At 31.9% G+C, this 21,448-nt stretch overlaps 1 protein-coding gene across 2 annotated transcripts; it reads right to left on the bottom strand.

The window, feature by feature from the left end:
• Positions 1 to 322: 322 nt before the first annotated feature.
• On the bottom strand, positions 323 to 7,536 carry LOC129889889 (probable trehalose-phosphate phosphatase F). Of its 2 annotated transcripts, XM_055965358.1 has the most exons (14): positions 7,447 to 7,536; positions 7,283 to 7,348; positions 3,094 to 3,177; positions 2,534 to 3,013; positions 2,314 to 2,454; positions 2,171 to 2,242; positions 1,948 to 2,073; positions 1,791 to 1,847; positions 1,583 to 1,684; positions 1,406 to 1,483; positions 1,228 to 1,297; positions 1,003 to 1,073; positions 827 to 919; positions 323 to 739 (listed from the first exon to the last, which is right to left on the bottom strand). In XM_055965358.1, exons 4-14 carry the CDS (start codon positions 2,822 to 2,824, stop codon positions 683 to 685), a joined length of 1,158 nt encoding a protein of 385 aa, XP_055821333.1. In that variant the 5' UTR covers positions 2,825 to 3,013; positions 3,094 to 3,177; positions 7,283 to 7,348; positions 7,447 to 7,536; the 3' UTR covers positions 323 to 682. The 2 variants fall into 2 exon arrangements, with proteins under 2 accessions (XP_055821333.1, XP_055821334.1); XM_055965359.1 differs by lacking the exons at positions 7,283 to 7,348; positions 7,447 to 7,536 and adding an exon at positions 3,365 to 4,147.
• Positions 7,537 to 21,448: the final 13,912 nt, after the last annotated feature.

Here is a 21,448-nt window from a genome sequence, read left to right as displayed (position 1 = left end):
AACTCTCAATTTCAAAAGAATATATAAAAACTCAGTTTCAAAAGAATAATAATTAAATTTATACCGAGCAAATGAAGTCTGAATAGATAAAAATACATAAATATACTGCAGAAATGTTTGATTCCTCTCATTTCTATTCCTAGTTTGAACTACTCATTCCTCCTACCTGTTCCTCCTTTAATTCTTGCAGTTGTTTTGAGTTGAGTTGTAATTTCCTAGTCTGTTGAAGTATTACAAGTATTTGTGATCATATTCCACCATTAATATTTTCTGCTTTTTTTTGTTTACAATACACCACTTGAGATCACCTTGTCAATGCAAATTCACAAAACAAAGCACCATGAATTCTTATGAAAATCAAACAGATAACAAGTGTTCATGAGAAATACATATTTGTAAGAATAATGGGCAATAAACAGAACATTGAAACTGACCATCTAGATATAAAAAACAAAAGAGAAAGGCCCTCCTTTGAAGACCCCTTTCCATTTCACTAAAGAATATAAAAAACCAAAGCAAGAAAAGAATGGAACTTTGCAAAATTTTAACCTTCAACAAAACAGTAAACAAAGATTGAGAGATGACTTAGGCTTATTCATATTTTTTAAAAAAAACTATTGAAACCTAGAACCCATTTTCTATAAAATCTAACACTATTTCCCTTTAGCTCCCCTCATGCTTTTTATATATCATCTTCAACTTCCATCGTTTTCGCAAGAGATTCTAAGAACTTTTTCACCTGCATATAGTCGAATTTCATGACATTAGATTACGATATATCACAGAGAAAAAACATTTTTAACGTCAAAAAACGAAAAGTTGGCACCTGTGAAGTATCTTTGAGAGAGAAGAAAGCTTTGCTCTCTTTTGGGATAGTTGAAACAAGAATTCCATAACCTTTATATTTCCCCCTCAATACCTGGAAAAAAAAATGGTTGTCAACAAATTATGATAACAAACAGAAAAGCAGTTTCTTCATATCATACACTGACCCATACTCACCTTGAATGCGTCTTCGTCTGTTCTATCATCTCCAATATATATCGGGAGCACGTCTTTGTGGTTGCTAAAACCTGCATCGTTCCATATGAATTTGTTTAAAGGACAGTCTGAGAACACTGGCTTTGCTAATTCTCTGTTCACCGCAGTTATTTACTGCAGTCTCTTAGGGATTCAGTGAGGGATGAGAGGAAGGGATCAATATAAAAGTATGAAGGAGCTACATACCTAGTGATTCCAGAAGAAATTCAACTGCTTTTCCTTTGTCCCAGTCAATATCAGGACGGACCTCTAAAACCTATTCACGAAAGAAAAACATAAGGTATAGCGTCGGTTAAATCATTAACATAATGTTGCAATCACAAAGAGTTGGAATGGAGACTTCAGTAGAGGGACACCAAGTTACCTTTCGCCCATGAGTTAGCCGTAGCCGAGGGTAGGTTTTCAAGACATCATGGACATATTGTGCAATGACAGGCCAATTCTGTGGTCAAAATGATGATCATTAAATATTTGTTCTTTCTTTAACATAGGCAACTTCAGCATTCAATAAACAACAACAACAAATAAAGTTGGCACTCACATTCTCATCTACATTACGGTAATGTACAGAAGCGCAAAACTTATGGTTCTCAACTTTTGCACCCTTAATGTCTTTAGTTTTCTCGACAAGGGTTCTAAAAACCTGCAAAGTCAAGTTGAGTTGACGTCTGTAAATAACTTTTTTCTTTTCTATCCGAAACAAATAGTCACTGCTGGTTTAAAATGCTTTGAGAGAACTTCTAAAGCACCTCATCAATCATTGATAAAAATTTACGAGCAGGCTGGAACAGATTGACTTCCTTGCCCTGCTCCAAAAAAAGGGTGGACAGAAACAGTTATAAGAAGTCGACCAAGATGGAATGAATGAAAGGAAAGAATCTGATAAAGCAGGCAGCTAGTGTATACCTGCTGGTCAGTATCTTTGATACAATTTGAATCGTTAGCAGACAACGTATTTTCTACTGGCAGCATGATGTCCATACCGTGGCTACCGGCATAATAGAGTTCTGTTAGACCTACCAGCTCATAAACCTGTAACAATAAAGATCAGAAATCACTTCTGCAAATGAAGAGAGATCTAAAATATACATTGATAACAACCTGAATTACTAATTAAGCTAAAAGTTACCTTATCACGTCTTCTCCCACTGATGATTGCTGTTGGGAAATACTTTGCAACATTACGGACAGCAGAGCGCATCTGCAGAATATATTATTTTTATGTGACATCTACAGATAAGCATTGTACTTGCATATGAAAGTTCGATTTACCTCATTGGACATAAAAGCACGGTCAGGGTCATCAACGATAGGAGAAAGAGTCCCATCGTAATCTAAGAAAATCACTATCTGTTTATTCCTTGCTTGCCTCATAATTTGCTGAAAGCAGTTGAGAGCTGATGGATACTTTATCTGGAAAAAGAAAGTAAGAAGCTTTGGTGAAAACAGAAATAAATAGACCACTGTGCATTTAATAAAAGTCTCAACATACCATCCAAGAAAGGTAAGTAACATCAGCATCATCGGAAGAAACATCAATGTTTACTTCCTTCAGAATCTTCTTCCTAGGAGGTGAAGACGACTTCATTGCGTCAAGCCAACCATTGGATCGAACATCATCAAGCTTCGCTGACTTCTTTCTAGGAATTGATAGCACACTAGTGGAGAATGAAGGCCCAGATTGTGAATAAGGAAATAAACTAGAATGGATTCCCAATCTGGACTTGTTCAATGGTGAAGGATCAGTAAGAACTGGAGAAGCTTGGGTCGAATTCAAGTCCATTGCAAGACTATGGATTTGACAGATTTTGACTACACAATTGATAGCTATGCAGTTGACACTTTATACTAGTGGATGTTTGGGAGTAGCGAATCTTTAACCAACCCTTTTGTCAATGAAAAACCACCTCTTCAAAGTTTTCTTATCATTGCTGCTGGGAATGGATTCCATTAAGTACGGGCTTCCTGCAATCTGGAAAAATCTAAATGTCAAGCGATGTGATTCAGAAATTAGTTGTGTGATATTAGACGGACAAATTCATTCAGCAGTACCTCATCTCCTGAACCACACTGCATTTACACTACGAAACAGGACATTTTGACTCACAATTAGTTGAGTCTACCGTGCCTTCCTACCTGGAAAACCAAGTTAGCTATGTGTCTAAACAAAATTATATGACCTCTTACATGAAATTTTACCATCACGGAGCAAACAAAGAAAATAGAAACATTTCATGCTAACAGGCAAAAAATAGACTTGAATCTTTACTAAATGCATTTCTCCATTTGAAGAAAACAGAAGACTCGAAAACAGAGGTAACACCTTATTCTGCTCTAGTATAACAATCCATTTCGTGCTAAAATGTTGGACAATAGTTGTTCTACATTAAGATTAAGTTGTTTTTTGCAGAGAAGGGTGCAAAACAAAAATCAACCAGGACTCATCTTTGAAGTTCCTCTCCAAGTATGTTAATCTCGACAATGCTTTTGGAAGAAAACAGTGAAAACAACTGTGAACAGAAAGGTATCCATTTAGCTAGAGACGAATATGTGGGGATGCACAGTTGTCTTCAACGGATGAAAATGTACGCGTGTACATTTTTCAACTACACGTGTACATTTTCAACTACGTGTGTACTAATTATAATTTCAACGGTGCTTTGCAAAAAAGCTATGAAAACAACTGTGAACAGAAAGGTATCGATTTATTTAGCTAGAGACGGATATGCGGGGATAAGTCGGTGCTGGTGCAAAGTTGTCTTCAACTCATGAAAATGTACACGTGTACATTTTTCAACTACACGTGTACATTATCAACTATGTGTGTACATTTTCAATCTCGACTATGCTTTGCAAAAAAGCAGTGAAAACAACTGTGAACAGAAAGGTATCCATTTAGCCAGAGATGGATATGTGGGAATAAGTCGGTGCACAGTTGTCTTCAACTCATGAAAATGTACACGTAGAGTTGAAAATGTAATCCACATCTATTAACTTTAAAATCCCATATCCACCACCACATTTGGTTATTTAATAGTACAAAATCAGGATCCATATTTTCCTCTTGGAAGGATATAGGAGTACACATTAAAGGGCCTACTGTTTCAGCCCGGAGAAATGGTTTTCTAGCCATTTACAATTTGTTTCTAGTTTTATGTTCTTTTACCAAAGATCGTCATTTTTACCCATAAGAGATTTGGAAAAGTCATTTTCTTCTATTCAAATTGTAAGAGGGAAAGAGCTCTCATTTCCTTGTTTCAGCCTAAGTTAAGGATATGGAAGAAGACCAGGTAAACTAAACTCATGAAAATGTACACGTGTACTTTTTTCAACTACACATACACATTTACAACTGTGCGTGTACATTTTCGACTATACACGTAGATTTTCATGAGTTTAAGACAACTGTGCACCCACACAGACTTATCCCCACTTATCCATTTAGCCAGAGACCGATATGTGGGGACAAGTCTGTATGGGTGAACAGTTGTCTTTAACTCATAAAAATGTACATGTGTAGTTGAAAATATACATGTGTAGTTGAAATTTTTTAAAATTTGTCTTTTTAATTATTAAGTATGCATAGTGAGAAAAGTGGTAATTTATATCTATCAACTTTAAAATCCCATATCCACCACCACATTTGGTTATTTAATAGCACAAAATCAAGATCCATATTTTCCTCTTGGAAGGATATTGGAGTACACACTAAAGGACCAACTGTTTCAACCCAGAAGAAATGGTTTTCTAGCCCTTTATAAACTTCTTTATATTTTTATGTTTTTTACTAGAGATCCTCATTTTTACACGTAAGAGATCTGAAAAGATAATTTTCTTCTATTCAAACTGTAAGAGGGCAAGAGATCTCATTTCCTCGTATCAGCCTAAGTTAAGGTTAATATGGAAGAGGACCAGGTACACTAAACTTGTTAAGCTTACAGCTCACCTACAGATCAAACAAAAATTTCCAACTTTGCTATTGTACTCACGAAAAAGGACCAAATGAAAACCACCAAAGTTATTCACTCTTTTCCAACAGCTAGGAGATGGATTTCTTTTACTTCCCTGTCACTATTCCTTTCAAAACATTTTGACTTCTAATGAAAGGGGAAAAAAGAAAAAGTATAATAAAAATAAGTAACTTACAGGAAATCTTAAGGGATTAACAGTCAAAATAAATGCCAAAGATATACAGAAGATCAGATATCGTCACATCGACTATATTTGGAACCCCACCAAGAAACAATACTATGGTCTGTTTTTTTTTTTTTTTTTAATAACCGAGAAATTCGTTTGTGGCCTGCCCTTTGGACCAACCATAGCCTTCTAAACTTGGTGGATAATGATTAACATCATTAATCATCAATAAGCTTAAAGTTGTTTCTCATCAATTAAATCCCCTTAGCCAGAAAATTGTATTGTGCTATGTATAAGCTGTTTAATCGCCTTAACATAAAGGAAGATTCTAGTATAATAGTAAGGAAGGTCCAAAATTTTGCTTAGAGTCAGTTTCAAATCCCAATGGTGATTTCTAGTATATTTTTTTGAATCCTATTATATAAATTCCTGATTCCGCTACGGACAGTAAATACTTCTAAGGGGAAGTGAGATACAAAGCTGATTAAATCAGTGAATAGTTTATGGAATTCCACCAAACTTTTGTGTTTTGGTTGACATCAAAGCAGAAATGAACAAAAGCCTTTTTTCAACAACAGTACATTTCAAAAGTAATCAATGTCAAGCTGAAAGACTTGACATCTCAACTTACCCTACATGATTTTTTACTTTTTCCAACTAAAAACTCAGATCTGAAAGCCAACTCAAAAATAAATGAAAAAGGAAAAACATTACTATTGATTCAAGTAATGACATTTTTGTACTTGAAATGATATGACTTCCCAACCCACATGTCAAGACAACCTACTTTAACCCCACCATTTAAAGTAAAAAGAAGGAAGGCTTTAATGCTAATAAGCTTCTTGAACTTAATTTAACCTCTGTTAAGGCATATTTAAGCCCAAAATCTTGATCAAAAACTAATTACTCCTAATGACACTATACAAATTTAAGATCGCAGAGCAAGTTTAACCTCGCAAGACAGTTACATTATAGAAAGGGAAAATAATAAAATAAAAGAAGAAAAAAATGCCCCCTGCGCCTCAATTTATGTAGTAACACTTTTTGTTTTTCAAGATTCTAAAATAAGCAGAATTTAAAAAATTATACCAACTTTTAATATCTTTCGAATAGTTTTAAATATCGAAAGTATAATTTTAATATATTGAGTTGATCTAATCTAATTTAGATACGAAGTTTAGTCGAGTTGATGCTCGAATCAAAAAATGTCACACAAATCGAGAGAGATGTAATAATAATTCTTAAGGACTGTTCATAAGTTGGCCTAAAGGACCTCAAAAAAGCAGTATTCACTTGAATCAAAAACAAGAAAAATAATGTTAGTAAAAGGCAGTGAACAGTAAGTAATTTAAACAAGGACACGAATTAATTAACAACTACATAATTAAGGAATCATAAGCTGACTTTAAGAAAAAAAAAGTATGCTTAATTACTGCTTAGTTCCATTTTCCGCGGGTAAACCACGAAAACTGATAATGACACAAACAAAATATTTCAACATCATACAGCAACCGACAAAAAATAAAATAATTTAAACTACACGAAAAAAACTAAATTAAGTACTCTACCTTCACTATTTGGTGCTGTCAAATCCATTATTAGTAACCCATAAAAGCAAACAACTAAACCTTATGATTGTACAGAACTAAATCAAATCACTCAAAAAAAAAAAAAGAGAGAGAACTCTGCAGAAAGCCAGAAATTAAACGCCTTTCATGGCCAAATGAAAATTTTACACAAAAAAGGTTAAAAAAACAGACTTTATTTTTCCTTTTGCAGAAAAGCCACAACAAAAAATGGTTAAAGTTTTCACCTTTTGCATGCCCAACTATGGAAAACATCCATAGAATCAAAATGGGTACCCATAAAAAGTACCAAAAACAGATAAAATTCAAACAGCATTGCATGATGAAAGTAAAAAATGTAATCTTGAATCAAGAAAATAAAACCCACAAGTTAAAAATGTAATCTTGAATCAAGAAAATAAAACCCACAAGTTAAAAATGTAATCTTGAATCAAGAATCATAAACCCCACAAGTAAAGAAATGTAATCTTGAATCAAGAAAGTAAACCTCACGAATAAAAAAAAGTGTAATAAAATACCTGTTAATTATATCATGCCCCTTTGAATCAGAAAGAATCAATCTTGAAAATCCAATTCTCAAATGCCTAAAAAAAATAGTTCAATTCACATCAGATTTTTTTATAAAAAAAAAAAGAAGAAGAAGAAGAAAGAAATAAAAAGGAAGAAGGGAAAAAGAATCTACCTTTGAAAAAGAAACGGCAGGAAGAGGTAGAGAGAAAATTAAAAGAGAAAAAACCTAAGAAAATAAAAAGTAACAGAAAATAGAGAGAGAAAAGAAAAGAAATGAAATGAAAAAAGAGGAAGAAGGGAAATAATGGTGGAGAAACCTAAGTATATATAGAGTTTTGATTTTGATAAGCCCAAAAAAAGACGTGCCAAACAAGGAAACCCTTCTTTCGGGTTGTTGAATCATGAAATAAAATTATACATCATTAATTAATGTGATTAATTACCAGATAACATAATTAGGAGTAGATAAGTTACTTCCTCCTGTTCACTTTTATTAGTTCATTTTAAATATATATTATTGATTTATATTTAGTATTAGATCTTGCATTGAGTATTAGATCTTCAAAATAATTTAAAGAATAAACAAGCTAAAAGTAAAACATGAAGAAAAAAATGTTGGACTAAAACATTTTGCTCACTTTTTTCGCCAATAGTTACTCTGTTTACGACCGCTAACATTCACCATCATAAGAGACTGAAAAATCCCCTTATTTCTCTAAATATGTGATTTGATGAATTAATCCCTTTTTTGTTAAAAATGATCTGATTTTATTGTAGTTTCATGTCTAAATACAATGAATGTAGTTTATTGAACGGTTAAAATGCAAGAGTTATGCTATTTTTTGACTTTTATTATCGAGATATATAAATATAGTTGATCGTTAAAGGAGTTGAATCATGAATAAAATTATTAATTTTTATTTGACTTTTATCTTCGAGAGATACGAATATAGTTAGTATGTTAGAGGATTGAATCATAAATATCCAGCTTGCATTTTGGTGAAAAAGAAAAAGATCATTTGCGTGACTTTTATCGTCTAGATAAATACAATTGTTCGTTAGAGGATTGAGTTATGAATATCTAGCTTGATTTTTTATTAATTCTTATTTAACTTTTATGTTCGATAGATACAAATATAGTTATTAGTTAAAGGGTTGCGTCATGAATATCTAGCTTGAACGTTTTTTTAATTCTTATTTGACTTTAATCGTCGAGAGGCAGATACAATTATTTGTATGATGGTTGAGTCATGAATATCTAGTTTGATTTTTTGTCAATTCTTATTTGGTTTTTATCGTCGAGAGATACAAATACAGTTTTTCGTTAGAGTATGAGTCATGAATGTAGAGCTTTATTTTTTGTTAATTTTTCTTTGACTTATCTTCGAGAGATTCAAATACAGTTGTTCGTTGGAGGGTGCATGAGTCATGAACGTCTAGCTTGAATTTTTGTTAATTTTTATTTGACCTATCGTCAAGAGATACAAATATAATTGCTCGTTAGAGGTTGAGTCGTGATTGTCTAGCTTGATTTTTTGTTAATTTTTATTTGACTTTTATCGTCGAGAGATAAATACAATTATTCGTCAGAGAGTTGAATCGTGACTATCTACCTAGATTTTTGTTAATTCTTATTTGACTTTTATCGTCGAGTGATACAAATACATTTATTTCATCATGAATATCTAAGTTTATTTTTCGTTAATTTTTATTTCACTTTTAACATCTAAATACAAAATACGATCATTCGGTAGAGGATTAAGTCATAAATATCTGGCTGTATCTTTTGTTATTTGTTTTCAGATATTATCGCGTAAAGATAGTGAGTGCGGTTGTTCATTGGAGGGTTTAGTTCTTGAACTTATATTTAATTTTAAATTTATTAAGATGATTAAATTTAGAATCTTGATTAAGCCGATTTAATTATTGCCGGAAGTTTACCTTCTAGAGATGATAATGGTTGATATTATTTTTTTGAAGGGTTAACTTGCGGAACTTATATTACGGTTTGAATATACAACAACAACAACAACAACCCAGTGAAATCCCACAACGTGGGGTCTGGGGAGGGTAGATTGTACGCAGACCTTACTCCTACCAAGGTAGGACGGCTGTTTCCGAGAGACCCTCGGCTCAAAAAAAAAAAAAAAAAAAAAAAAAAAAAAAAAAAAAAAAAAAACGGAAAAGGGGGTCAGATAAAGTTAAAAAAATTCAAAGCGCTATAGAAAAATAAATCACGAAGGCATCACAGATAAAATAGAGTAATCAAAAGTACTGAAAGCAATAAATAGTAACAGAAATAGCAGAAATGAGAGTACAAGGAATTGTAATGTGCTAGTGCGCCTATGAATAGGGAAGAATAACGATACTATGTACTAGCCTTCTACCCTAATGTGGGTCCTCCACAGCCTCCTATCTAAGGTCATGTCCTCGGTAAGCTGTAACTGAGCCATGTCCTGTCTAATCACCTCTCCCCAATACTTCTTCGGCCTACCCCTACCTCTTCTGTAGCCATCCATAGCCAACCTCTCACACCTTCTCACTGGGTCATCTGTGTCTCTCCTCTTCACATGCCCAAACCATCTCAGTCGCATTTCCCGCATCTTGTCTTCCACCGAGGCCACTCCTACCTTGTCCCGAATAGCCTCATTTCTAATCCTGTCGCTCTTGGTGTGACCACACATCCATCTCAACATTCTCATCTCGGCAACTTTCATCTTTTGAATGTGAGAGATCTTAACTGGCCAACACTCTGCCCCATACAACATAGCCGGTCTAACCACCACTTTGTAGAATTTGCCCTTAAGTTGTGGTGGCACCTTCTTATCGCATAGCACTCCGGAAGCGAGCCTCCATTTCATCCACGCTGCCCCAATACGATGTGTGACATCATCGTCAATTTCCCCGCTGCCTTGCATGATAGACCCAAGATACTTGAAACTACTTCTCTTTTGAATAGCTTGGGCACCAAGCTTAACTTCCACGCCAACCTCGTGAGGTGTCTCACTAAACTTGCACTCTAAGTACTCTGTCTTGGTCATACTCAGCTTAAACCCTTTAGACTCCAAGGTATGTCTCCAATCCTCCATCTTAGCATTAACTCCACTACGAGTCTCATCAATCAGGACTATATCATCCGCGAAAAGCATACACCATGGCACCCCACCTTGAATTTGTCGCGTCAATGCATCCATTACCAAGGCAAATAAAAATGGACTTAGAGCTGATCCTTGATGCAACCCCATCCCAACTGGGAAATGCTCTGAGTCCCCTCCTACTGTCCTTACCCTGGTTTTGGCTCCCTCATACATGTCCTTGATCACCCTAATGTATGCCACAGGTACATCTTTAGCCTCCAAACATTTCCATAGTAACTCTCTTGGAACTTTATCGTAGGCCTTTTCTAAGTCGATGAATACCATATGCAAACGGTTTGAATATAAAATTAGAAAATTAATCGAAATTGATAGATTTTGATTCAAATTAATATCCTATCATAGTTTTCAAATCTCGTAGCTCTAATGAATTTTTCACACTTAAAATACATTTAGAAAGTTTGTCTAGTACCATAAAATCATAATTTACAGACAATAAAACAATTTTTTTTTATTATCTTGAATTTGAACATTTACTATATATTATTGTTAAACTGTCCTTTTTCACCATATTATTTAATGGAAAAATTATTTAAATATACAAATTATTTTACCATAAAAAAATTACAAAAATCTCTATTCTCAGCTATTTTCGGATGTATCACTTTACGCAATGTATCAGTCAGATACGTCACTTAATGTGATGTGTCGGGACGTCAGATACATCACCTTACGCAATTTATCAGTTGGATACATCACTTTACTCAATATATCAGTCAAATACATCACTTTACGTGATGTATCAGGAAGTTTTGGAATGTATTCGAATTCCATCAAATTTAAGAATTTTTTATAATTTGAAAAAAAATATGAATAAGATGTAATTAACTTTTAACATTATAAAATTTGTATAATCCTTTTTTATTTAATTGCTCGAGAAATTATATTGAGTATATTATAACCCTGAACTCATTTTCTTTGTTACTTTCTTTTACATTATTACTTCTAACGGTTATTCATACATGACTTCTCATCATTTTGGAAAAAACAGAAAGACAAGAAAGAATTATTTTTTTCATTAAAAAAAGACATAGTGCATGGAATTTTTTATTAAAAAAAAAACAATTGTTATATGTCAATACATATGCAAATACGTCGACATAGATCACAACAACAGCGTGCTCGCGAATGGCCAAATGAGAACGCAGTGCCACGTGGATAGTCATCAACGACACGTGGCAATGTTATATTGCACGAATGACACGTGGTAATTGATGATGTGGCGCTTTGTGGAATTTCACTATTTTGATACTAGTAATTGATATTCTTATCCCATCTTTTGGCTTGATTAGCAACAAAAAAACAAACATTAAAAAAACAAAAAAAGGAAAAAGGTGTGCTACTTTTACACGTGTGATTGTCACGTGTCGTCCAAATCCAAGTCTCTTTTTAGTGTGTTTTTGTTTTAAAAAATTCCAAGTTGCTACTTGCTAATGTTTTTTTTTTCTTTGCTGGTTTGCACCATTCCATTAAAAAAAAAGTTGTAATGTTTGTAGCATTGTTAATTCTGAAAAGACTACTTGGCATTAGTATATGTGGGTGAGTTTTGACACTAGACTCGAAGTTGATTGGGGTAAGCCGATGCTAGATAGTAGACTAAACGCTGATGATTGATGGGTTGAAGATCGTTATGAGTGTGTTTTTGCTAAAAAGTTTGTGTGTCGTTTGATCGACCGACGCTATGATTCCACCGAAGCGATATCGATCCAAGTTATGTTAGGACTGTGCTCGAATTGAGGCAAAGAAGGGTCATCGTATCTCCGATTTCGATTAGCCGTGAATCATATGTTGCTGTGTCCTTTTGTCGAGTGTGGATTTTACCTCATACAAACATCTAAAGCCTCCTGCCAAGTTGTAACTTTTAAATACTTCTTCTTTGACCTACCTTCATTTTTAGTTCACTTCAAAAAAGAATAGCAATTTTTTAATTTTAATTTTTCACGTTATATATTTAATATAATAAGATAAAAGATTAATATTTTAATATATTTGACATATCTTCAATTTAAGATCATGAAATTTAAAATTTTTTTTTTATATTTTTAAACTTTTTAAGTCAGTATATGTCAAATAAATTAAAACTAAAGAAGTATATTTTATTTCAAAGTCGATTTGTCTTTATTTTATTTTTAAAAAATAAAAATACAACGATATTGCCTAAAAGGTGGTATGGGGACCATAAGGCGCAGCGGGTATATCGAAAATCACGTGGAATTTTCTATGACAAGAAAGAAGGTTATTTTTAACGGCGAATGCTCGAGTTGCGGGGAGCAATACCGGCTCGATTATGGGTAATTATTGTACTCGCCAATAACGCCGTTTGTTCTTTTAATTTTCCCATGCAAAAGTCAAAAACGTTACAAACGATGGGTATCCTTATTTATTTTGTGGAGTTTTGATTCCATCAAATTTCAGTTGCTCGTTAAATTCAATTCTTAGGGAAGACTTGAAGGTTGAATATCGAGGTTAAACACTTTGTAATAAGTAGTAGAGTATTATCGTATTTTATGTGAGAGATTGGAGTTATTCTATCCATTGTTCAAAATAATTGAATTGTTCAAAGTTCATGTTTGAAACTTTTTTCATATTTATCCTTTCATTTATTGAAGTTTTATATTTTTTAGGAGATAAATCACACTATTTGTAAAGTTATATTTATGATTTTACATAAGACAATAGTGAAAAGTATGATTCAAATTATGTTGTTAAATGTTTTTCTTAATATGTGTGCATTGCCTTACAAATTCACTTAATAATATGGAATGGAGGGAGTATTTAGTAATTGTAATCTGTTATTTTTCTAATGTGTGTTTTTATCAGTTGCTTTACTTTACTTTTTGTATCTCGTTGTTTTGCGAGTAATATATTATTCTTGCAATCCATTTTAAAAATTGTTTTGTTGAGTCGAAAATCAATCGAAAACAACTCGCTACCCTTCAATAGTAGGGATAAGATCAATCTATATATATACACCCTACTCTCCTTAATTTCTACTAGTACAATTATATTGAATATGTTATTGTTATTATATGATTGGACTATTTGATTGATAAGTTAAAATAATTAATCCAAAATTTAGCTCTCGAAATAAGGAAATGAAGTTTACCGTGTAATTAATGTATCCTAGTATATATGTGTAATTAACTTATGCAACAATAAATTTACCTACCGGATAAATATACGTATTTTAGCAATATGTGGATTAACTATTTAAAAATAAAAATGCACTTTTAAAGCAAGCAACTCATGTATAATTACAATACAACATACCGATATCCTTTAATGTTAATTCCTACCTAAGCAATTCCCGCATTATATATAGTCTCTTTATAACTATTATTATAGGAACCCAATAACCCTAAACTCCTAAGTTTATAAGTGAACGATAGTTACTTACATAACTAATACCACTGAATTAGTGTTGGATCTATCATTAGTTTTCGTACTTTATATGTCTTCTTTTATAGGGATGGTAACACTAACACTATTAGTTACTTAATATCACAATTCACACATCTTAATTGTTGCAAAAAAAAACACAAACTACTCCCACAGATGCGCACATGATAAGGGGTGTTGAAACAATCAGGCTATTACTTTTATCTGATATATAGATCCAAAACGATCCAAGAGATCGCCACTAGAACTCAAACCTTAAGAGGTTCTAAGATGTGACAGGTAGACTCTGGATTCAAATATAAGCTACATAAATTAATTCACTAACCACAAGATCCTCCTAAAATGGTACAGTACATTTTTTTCCCCAATGTTCTCAGAAATGACTTTAACAATATGTCTTGCCAGTTTCCAAAATGGTGGCCAAAACCTAAATTGTCAATTCATTAAGTTTAGGGGGGTCCCCACCATATATAGTACTAGTACTTTAATTAGTAACATAATATAGAGGGTACAACAAAATTCTAATTAGAAAGGAGGTTTAGGTATGAAAACTGGGAACCTTACAGCAACTTAAGACTAATTAAAAGCCTCACACATGATTATGAATAGTTGCAAACTGATCTTTTGGGTATTATATATATTTGATTTGGTTTAATTAATTGGTTCCTGGACCACCTCTTTAGGGCACAAAGCAACACACAACTTTATAATGGTTTTTCTACCAGTTGTCTAATCGTTCAAATTACTTTTTTTGACTTCTCGACTAACAACGATTTTGCAAGCCTGACCTTTGTGCATTACGAAATTGTAGGCATGTGCTATGTTGTAAACTTTATAATTTAGACGCACAGTCATCCAGTGAGAAAGTGTGAAAATTTGGTGATCACGAATATGAGGATATGTAATGGTAGATCTAAGAAGTATTAAGATAAGGTTATTAGACAAAATATGACACATTTGTAACTTATCGAAGATATTACCATCGATACGAAGATGTGAATGCCGAGGAGTAGTGTAGAAAGTTAGTAGGTAGTCGAGCGAAGTTTAGTCTCCCTTATCATGATTGTTGTTATTACGTACTCACATACTATCTTGCTCTCCAATTTTATTAGTAAATGTGATTTTCTTTGCTCCGATTACCGTATTATATGTTTATGTTACTATTTTCTTCTACGTTATTGTATTTTCGATCTTTTATTTTCATATGTGATTTAATTATGCTTTACTTGAGCCATGAATTTATTGTAAACAATCTCTATCTTCACAAGATTGCTTAGGCATCATTCTCTCCAAACTTTATTTATGAAATTACACTAGACATTTTGTGTAAAGTTATATTCTTTTCCTTTCCGGTATTAACGATATTTATTTGAGCCATTGTCACATTGTGGCAATCTGACGCTTTTACAGTACGAATAGTTTGGTATTTGTTGTTTTTGTTCAACTTTTAACACCAGCCTACCAATCAATTATTTAACGTAAATAGCATACCATCCAAAGTTTAATAGATACCACAATAATGCTAATTCCTACCTAAAAGTATTTCTAAATTTCGCTTTCTGTGAATCCTATTTTTCTTCAATTATTAATTTTTCTTATAGTGGTGACTTTGACGTTTAGGTAGTTAAAAAGGCACCTACTTTTTATTTATTTATTTGTTCTTTTTATATGAGTAGTGTATTTATGTGATTGTGACTTGCAAAGCCACAACCGAAAACGTATGAGAACATATTTAAATTTTGATGTAATTCAACAACTCATTAACATTTTCCATGTTTGTCCTATAATAATACTTATTGCCAACCACCAATCCAGCTCGAAATCTTGAAATGTTAAAAAAATTATTTAGAAAGAATAAATAAATTGGCCACGAGCTCAATATGGTAGTATAATTAATCTTCTTGACGCGTACTTGAAATTAAGAAAAAGAAATCAATTTATGATACCAACTGTTACACGACTTTAATATTTGAGATCTTGATCTCTTTAGAATACTCCAAAGTTTATGATATATTTGAGATGCCGATCTCTTTATGAAATCTAAAATTTCATTGAATATTCAATATATTGATCTCTTTATGAATATCCAAGAGTAGAAATAATTGAAATGTACATTCAAGGAAATATATATATATATATATATATATATATATATATATATATATATATATATCCTTTTTTGTAGGCATTAGTTAGGATTTATGGTAAAGTACGTAGCCTTCAAATAGCCCTAACGAAATTTAGAGCTTGAAGATGTACTATACTCATCTCGTAGAGTCTTATTTTAAATCTGATAAAAGATTTATGACTATAACGACACCTTCCTTAATGAGTTTTTGGAAGGGCGATGTTTGTGTGATGTTATCCGCCAACTAGAAACTCCTCCCTTTGCACTCTAGGTTAGACGATCAATGCCTCATATGGAAAAAATCGATATCAAGATCATACTGAGCAATTGAGAAAGCTTGTTTCCAACTATAACATATTCAGTGTAGTACCACAAAGCTATTTGAAGAAAAAATAGAGTGTATATATACGTAATAGATCTTAATCTTACCTTAAAGATAAATTAAATTGTTTATGATAAATCATCGACTCAAGAAATAACAACCCAACCCAATCCACCAACTTCACTTGCATTAATGAAAATAATTATTACCGAAAGACAATAAGGTATTGAAAGGGATCAAATAGTCAAACATTCAAGCAATCAAACTCACAAAAAAGAGGAAACACACTGTTTGCAACAAATTTTAAAGTGATAGAAAATAAATTGCAATCACAGATAAAATATGAAGAAACATAATTTTATTATTAAAATATGTGGGTACAAATCTGTTTGTTTCCTTGATTCTTCTCTCTAAATTTTCTCCATGATTCGAGGGTCGTTAGTAGCGTATTTCTTGAACGTAGGATGATTTGAACTTGATCTTCATGAAATGATTTGTGTATATTTTTAAAGTATTTGATTATTAAGAAAAATCTGGCATATTAATATCTTTATGAGTATCGATAGAGTTTATTGAATATCTAAGATTTTGATCTTTATGAGTACCATTATGGAATATTCGAGATCACTTCTTTGAGAAAGACAATATTTGATGCTTTCATAAGCTCTTTATGAATACTCAGGATGTATAAGATATCTGAGATGCCTTTTCAAGTGAGTATATTATCCTTTATTTAGTAATGGATTAAAATTTAGAATAGAATAGAATCCAAGAATCCTAACTGAAATTAAACTCGGCTCTTGAAATCTTACAAAATTTCTACACACATGTTGTGCATTTTAAAACCCAATTAAATTAATTAGTTAGTGTGGACCATTTGCTAATACTTGTAACACAACGGCCAAAGGGACATTCCATTTCTCCTTTGGTCCTCCTTTTATTTAAAATCAAACTTTTTTACTTAATCTCTATATTTGACAAGATTAAATCAAGATACGAATTTTAGTCTATTAATTTCTTTCTGGCTAAGTAATTTATTATTGCAACCGGTTCATGTTGGAGGAAAAAAAAAACTCCGGTTCATGTAGCCACCTCGGATACACGAGGTAAAACGTTGTCATTTCTGTGTTAGGACAAGAGAAAAACATTTGATTGATTAATTTATGATCATTAAATATAAAACGACGACGTTGACGTTGACGTTGACGTTGTTGACGTGTCCACACTTCAGATGTGGACTAACCGCACTTAGTGGACCCAGTTAAAGTTTTCAACAAACTGCCAAGTATGTGACGTGGCAGTGACACCTTCCCGCCGACTGCTGACTCACTGCTGATGCGGTGGTTGTCAGCCAAACAAACCACCATAAAAGCCGTGTCCCACGACGGCGCACGGCAAGAGATAACTACTCCCGTTTGTCGGCATTGAGGCGGTGGTTGTTGGCGAAACATCTACCTCAGTTTATTTATCTTATTTTTTTTTAATATTTTAAAAACTATATATCTTTTTTTTCTTGACAATTCATCAACTCTTTTTTTTTTTTGACAATTCATCAATTCTATCTTTTTGAGTGACATATTTACTATTAAAAGATTAAAAAATAATTTAATCAATTCTACATATTATTAATTTAAAATCATAAAATTTAAATTTTGTTAACTATGTACCTTTTTAAATGCATGCATGACTTAAAACTAGTCGTATGCACTGAAAAAAAAAACTGTACATATTTAAGTCCTTAATTATAAGGTAATTATCACAAGTAAATACCTATTTTCTTATTATGGGCAAATAAAATAAAAGAAATTTTTTAAAACTATATAACTTTTGAAAATAGTTACGTTATATCAACCTGATAGAAAGTGTATAAAAAGTGTTTATACACAAATATGAGTTAAATCATTTGTTTATGCCACGTTGCCCATTTTTGTGTAGAAATTAAACACTCAATTTAATTCATATTTGTGTATAAACATATTTCATGCACTATTATATACTTTATATGGAGTAATATTGATTCATTATATAAAATGATTTTTTCAGATATAATGTTTAATAATATTGTATAGGGACTGATGTGACGTAAATATTTTCAAAACCCGTATATTTTTGAAAATTTCTGTAAAATAAATATATATAACAAGTAGTATTAACTGATGACATGATAAAAATGTAGCTAACCTATCATTATAACTTAAATCTTTATTATAAAGCTGACCAAATCGACGGGTGTTTGGCAGGTCTATTTAATTTGTATATTAGCCCTAGTTTCTAGAACAAGGGGAAAAAATGAAAAAATCTATGATCATGCGTGATCTCATTAGTCAGTTCTTGCAAGCCAAGCTTTGTAATTTCTTGTTGATGTGAATTAAATGTGTACTTTTCTGGGCTGCATGCCTAGAACATGTTGCTTTTGAGAGAAAGTCACTTAATTAATTGTTATTATTATATATGTACACGTCTTTGTTTGTTAAGTTGGTTTGATTTTCAACTTTTCAAGGGGAATAATAGTGCAATTGTTTTCAAGTTCATCAATTATTAATGAAGTAAAAAGTTGACGTACAGAAAGATGATTAAATGGACTTGAATTTTCCTCCATTAGGTTTTGTTTACTTGGCTCTCCATTGTTCCATTGAATCAGGTATATGTCTTGCTCACTACTACACTTCACTGTGTATTTTACAATATTTAGAGGATGCCTTTTAACTCGTGATTTAGGATCGTTTGGTATAGTGTATAAAAATAGTACTGAATAAAGTGTATTAGTGATGCTGAAATTAGTGATGCTAAGACTATTTCTTATATATTGTTTGGTTTGATGTATTAAGAATAGTTCAATTTTTATTCATATATTATTAGTTTATGTATTGCTAATACCATGATTTATTATGTAGTAATTATACACCCTACTATACTGAAAAGGACATAAGCTCAAAATCCGACCCTACTAAGATTAAATAATGTCATAGCTATAACATATATTAAATTTTCTAATACATCCTATATCAACCAATCCCTTAAGGTGTGTTTTAAGTTATAGAAAAATATTTTTCACAAAATATATTTTAAAAAATAAGTCATTTCTTGGTGTTTGGTTGCTACAATTTTTTTTAAGAAGTATAAGTGTTGTTTTAATATCCTAATATCACTTCTTAATTTGAAGTCACTTTACTGCTTTAACTAACTCTTACAAAAATCTCATCATAACACTATCACATATATATAGCGTGCGTTGTGATGAAATTTTTAGTTAGTATAAAAGATGGTTATTAGTGTGAGTTATTTGCAAAAAATATGCGGGTCTGTCGATCAATAATATCACGTCATATTAAAAATATCTTTGCACTAATTTTGCGCAATACTTCATCCTTCAAAATAAATTTAGTTTTGATTAGTTGTGGCCTTTTTAACTACTTCTAATAGATTTAGTTTCTCTTTTGTCCGCCACTCTGCAACTTGTCTTTTTTCTTTTTATTTTATTTGATGTCAGGTATTTATATTGAAGTTTGACTAATTTAATATTCATATATATTACAAGATCTATTTCGTGATCAGTCGAATGATGTGATTTTCTCCATTCCTATTGACTCAAACCTCAATTCTTCAATTAAAGATGGAGAAATATCGATCTCAAATTCTCGATCATCCCACCAGAACTCATATTGATTCCCCAACAATTTCTCAATTGCTCATGTGAGAAACACGGACATTAACAATTGTTGTAACTTAGTATAAGTCTCTCGTGCAACATGTTCTTGTTTCCCAACAGACCGAACAACCACGCATAACTAATTAATTAATTAGACATCACTTCTCAAGAACGTTAATGAAGTCAATGAATTTCTTTCTCTCAGTGAATGAAAATGCTCAACATATTATGGGGCAATTTTACTAGAACCTACACCTTAATTATCAAATTTATTTACTCCTTGTAAAAAATCATGTTTACAAGAATACATAAATTTGCATTTTCATTCCTTAATATTGTACTACTGGTTAATATCTTTTTATGCTCATCATCATTAGAGTACAATTATTTGGATTTTTATAGCAAGTGGTACATTAATAGAAAAAATGTAGATAAAATCTCACATGTATCATAACGAATAATTAGAGCAGAGATAAATGTCTTAATAATTCACTAGTTGCTACCCCTCTAATATGGCCCTTCCAGTATTTAAACGTTTTCAAAGCCACAAAGGGCCATTTTGGGTAAGGTAACCACTTACCATATATGCAAAATGATGACTAAATATAATTTGTGCACCATTAATTCTGAAATTTCTGCTAAAAATAACATAAAACAAACGTGCATATTATTTAATTTCCTAATTAATTAAAGTTTTTGTCTACTCTAAGTTGACTTGAATATGCTGCAAACTGTTTATGAATACCAGGCTTAATTAGGAGTTCACATCAATTTGTGCCTGTTTTTGTTTGGCAAAAAAAAGAATTTACAATTTGTTATCTACGTTTGTCGGGTACATTATCAATCTTTTTCAGGTTTTTTTTTGTTTTGTGAGCCATACAAGATTGTAATGGGTCATTTCATCTATGCAACATTTCCTTATTGGCAAATTGAGTTTCTTTCTAAAATTAATTAACTTATTAGGTGTTTGAATATGTGATTTGGGATCATGATTTTAAATTAATATTTGAATAAGTTATTTGGAATCATGATTTCAAACCTAAAATCCTCCAAAAAAGGGGGGATTTGGGATTTCTAATTGTGATCTCAAAAAAAATTAAATGTATAATTCGACAAAATAAGTTTATATTTTGTTTTTAAAAAAAAGACCCATGCTCGCGTGAAGAAATTGTATGTACCGTGTGAAAGAATTATATTAAAGAATAACTAGTTACTATTATTTTTGACTAATGGATCTTTATAAAACTATGAGTATTTGAAAGTTTGTAATTGCAAACATTTATTTATAAAAATCACAAGGAGACATGTGATTTACTTATGTAGCGCCTCAGGATATTTCAATATCTTGTTTTATGAACTAATAGTTTTCACAACACATATGGGATGTTCATGTTTACGAGAGAAAAATACAACTTAAGATCACAAATCCTGTAGTGAAATTGAGACTATTCAACCTTGGCAGCTAATTCGCGTGTAGGCAGCTCTGTCTGCTGTACTGTTGACTCTATCTATTCGGAATTC

Source organism: Solanum dulcamara, chromosome 5, assembly GCF_947179165.1.
Source record: "Solanum dulcamara chromosome 5, daSolDulc1.2, whole genome shotgun sequence".
NCBI classification, from domain to species: Eukaryota; Viridiplantae; Streptophyta; class Magnoliopsida; order Solanales; family Solanaceae; genus Solanum; species Solanum dulcamara.
This window is presented reverse-complemented; position numbering and strand designations above follow the sequence as displayed.

Coding starts and splice junctions, on each gene's coding strand:
- LOC129889889 (XM_055965358.1), bottom strand. CDS start 2,824: ATGGACTTGAATTCGACCCAAGCTTCTCCAGTTCTTACTGATCCTTCA. Junction 1,484..1,582: donor ACCGTAATGTAGATGAGAAT/GTGAGTGCCAAC, acceptor TTTTGACCACAG/AATTGGCCTGTCATTGCACA. Junction 920..1,002: donor CAGACGAAGACGCATTCAAG/GTGAGTATGGGT, acceptor TTTTTTTTCCAG/GTATTGAGGGGGAAATATAA.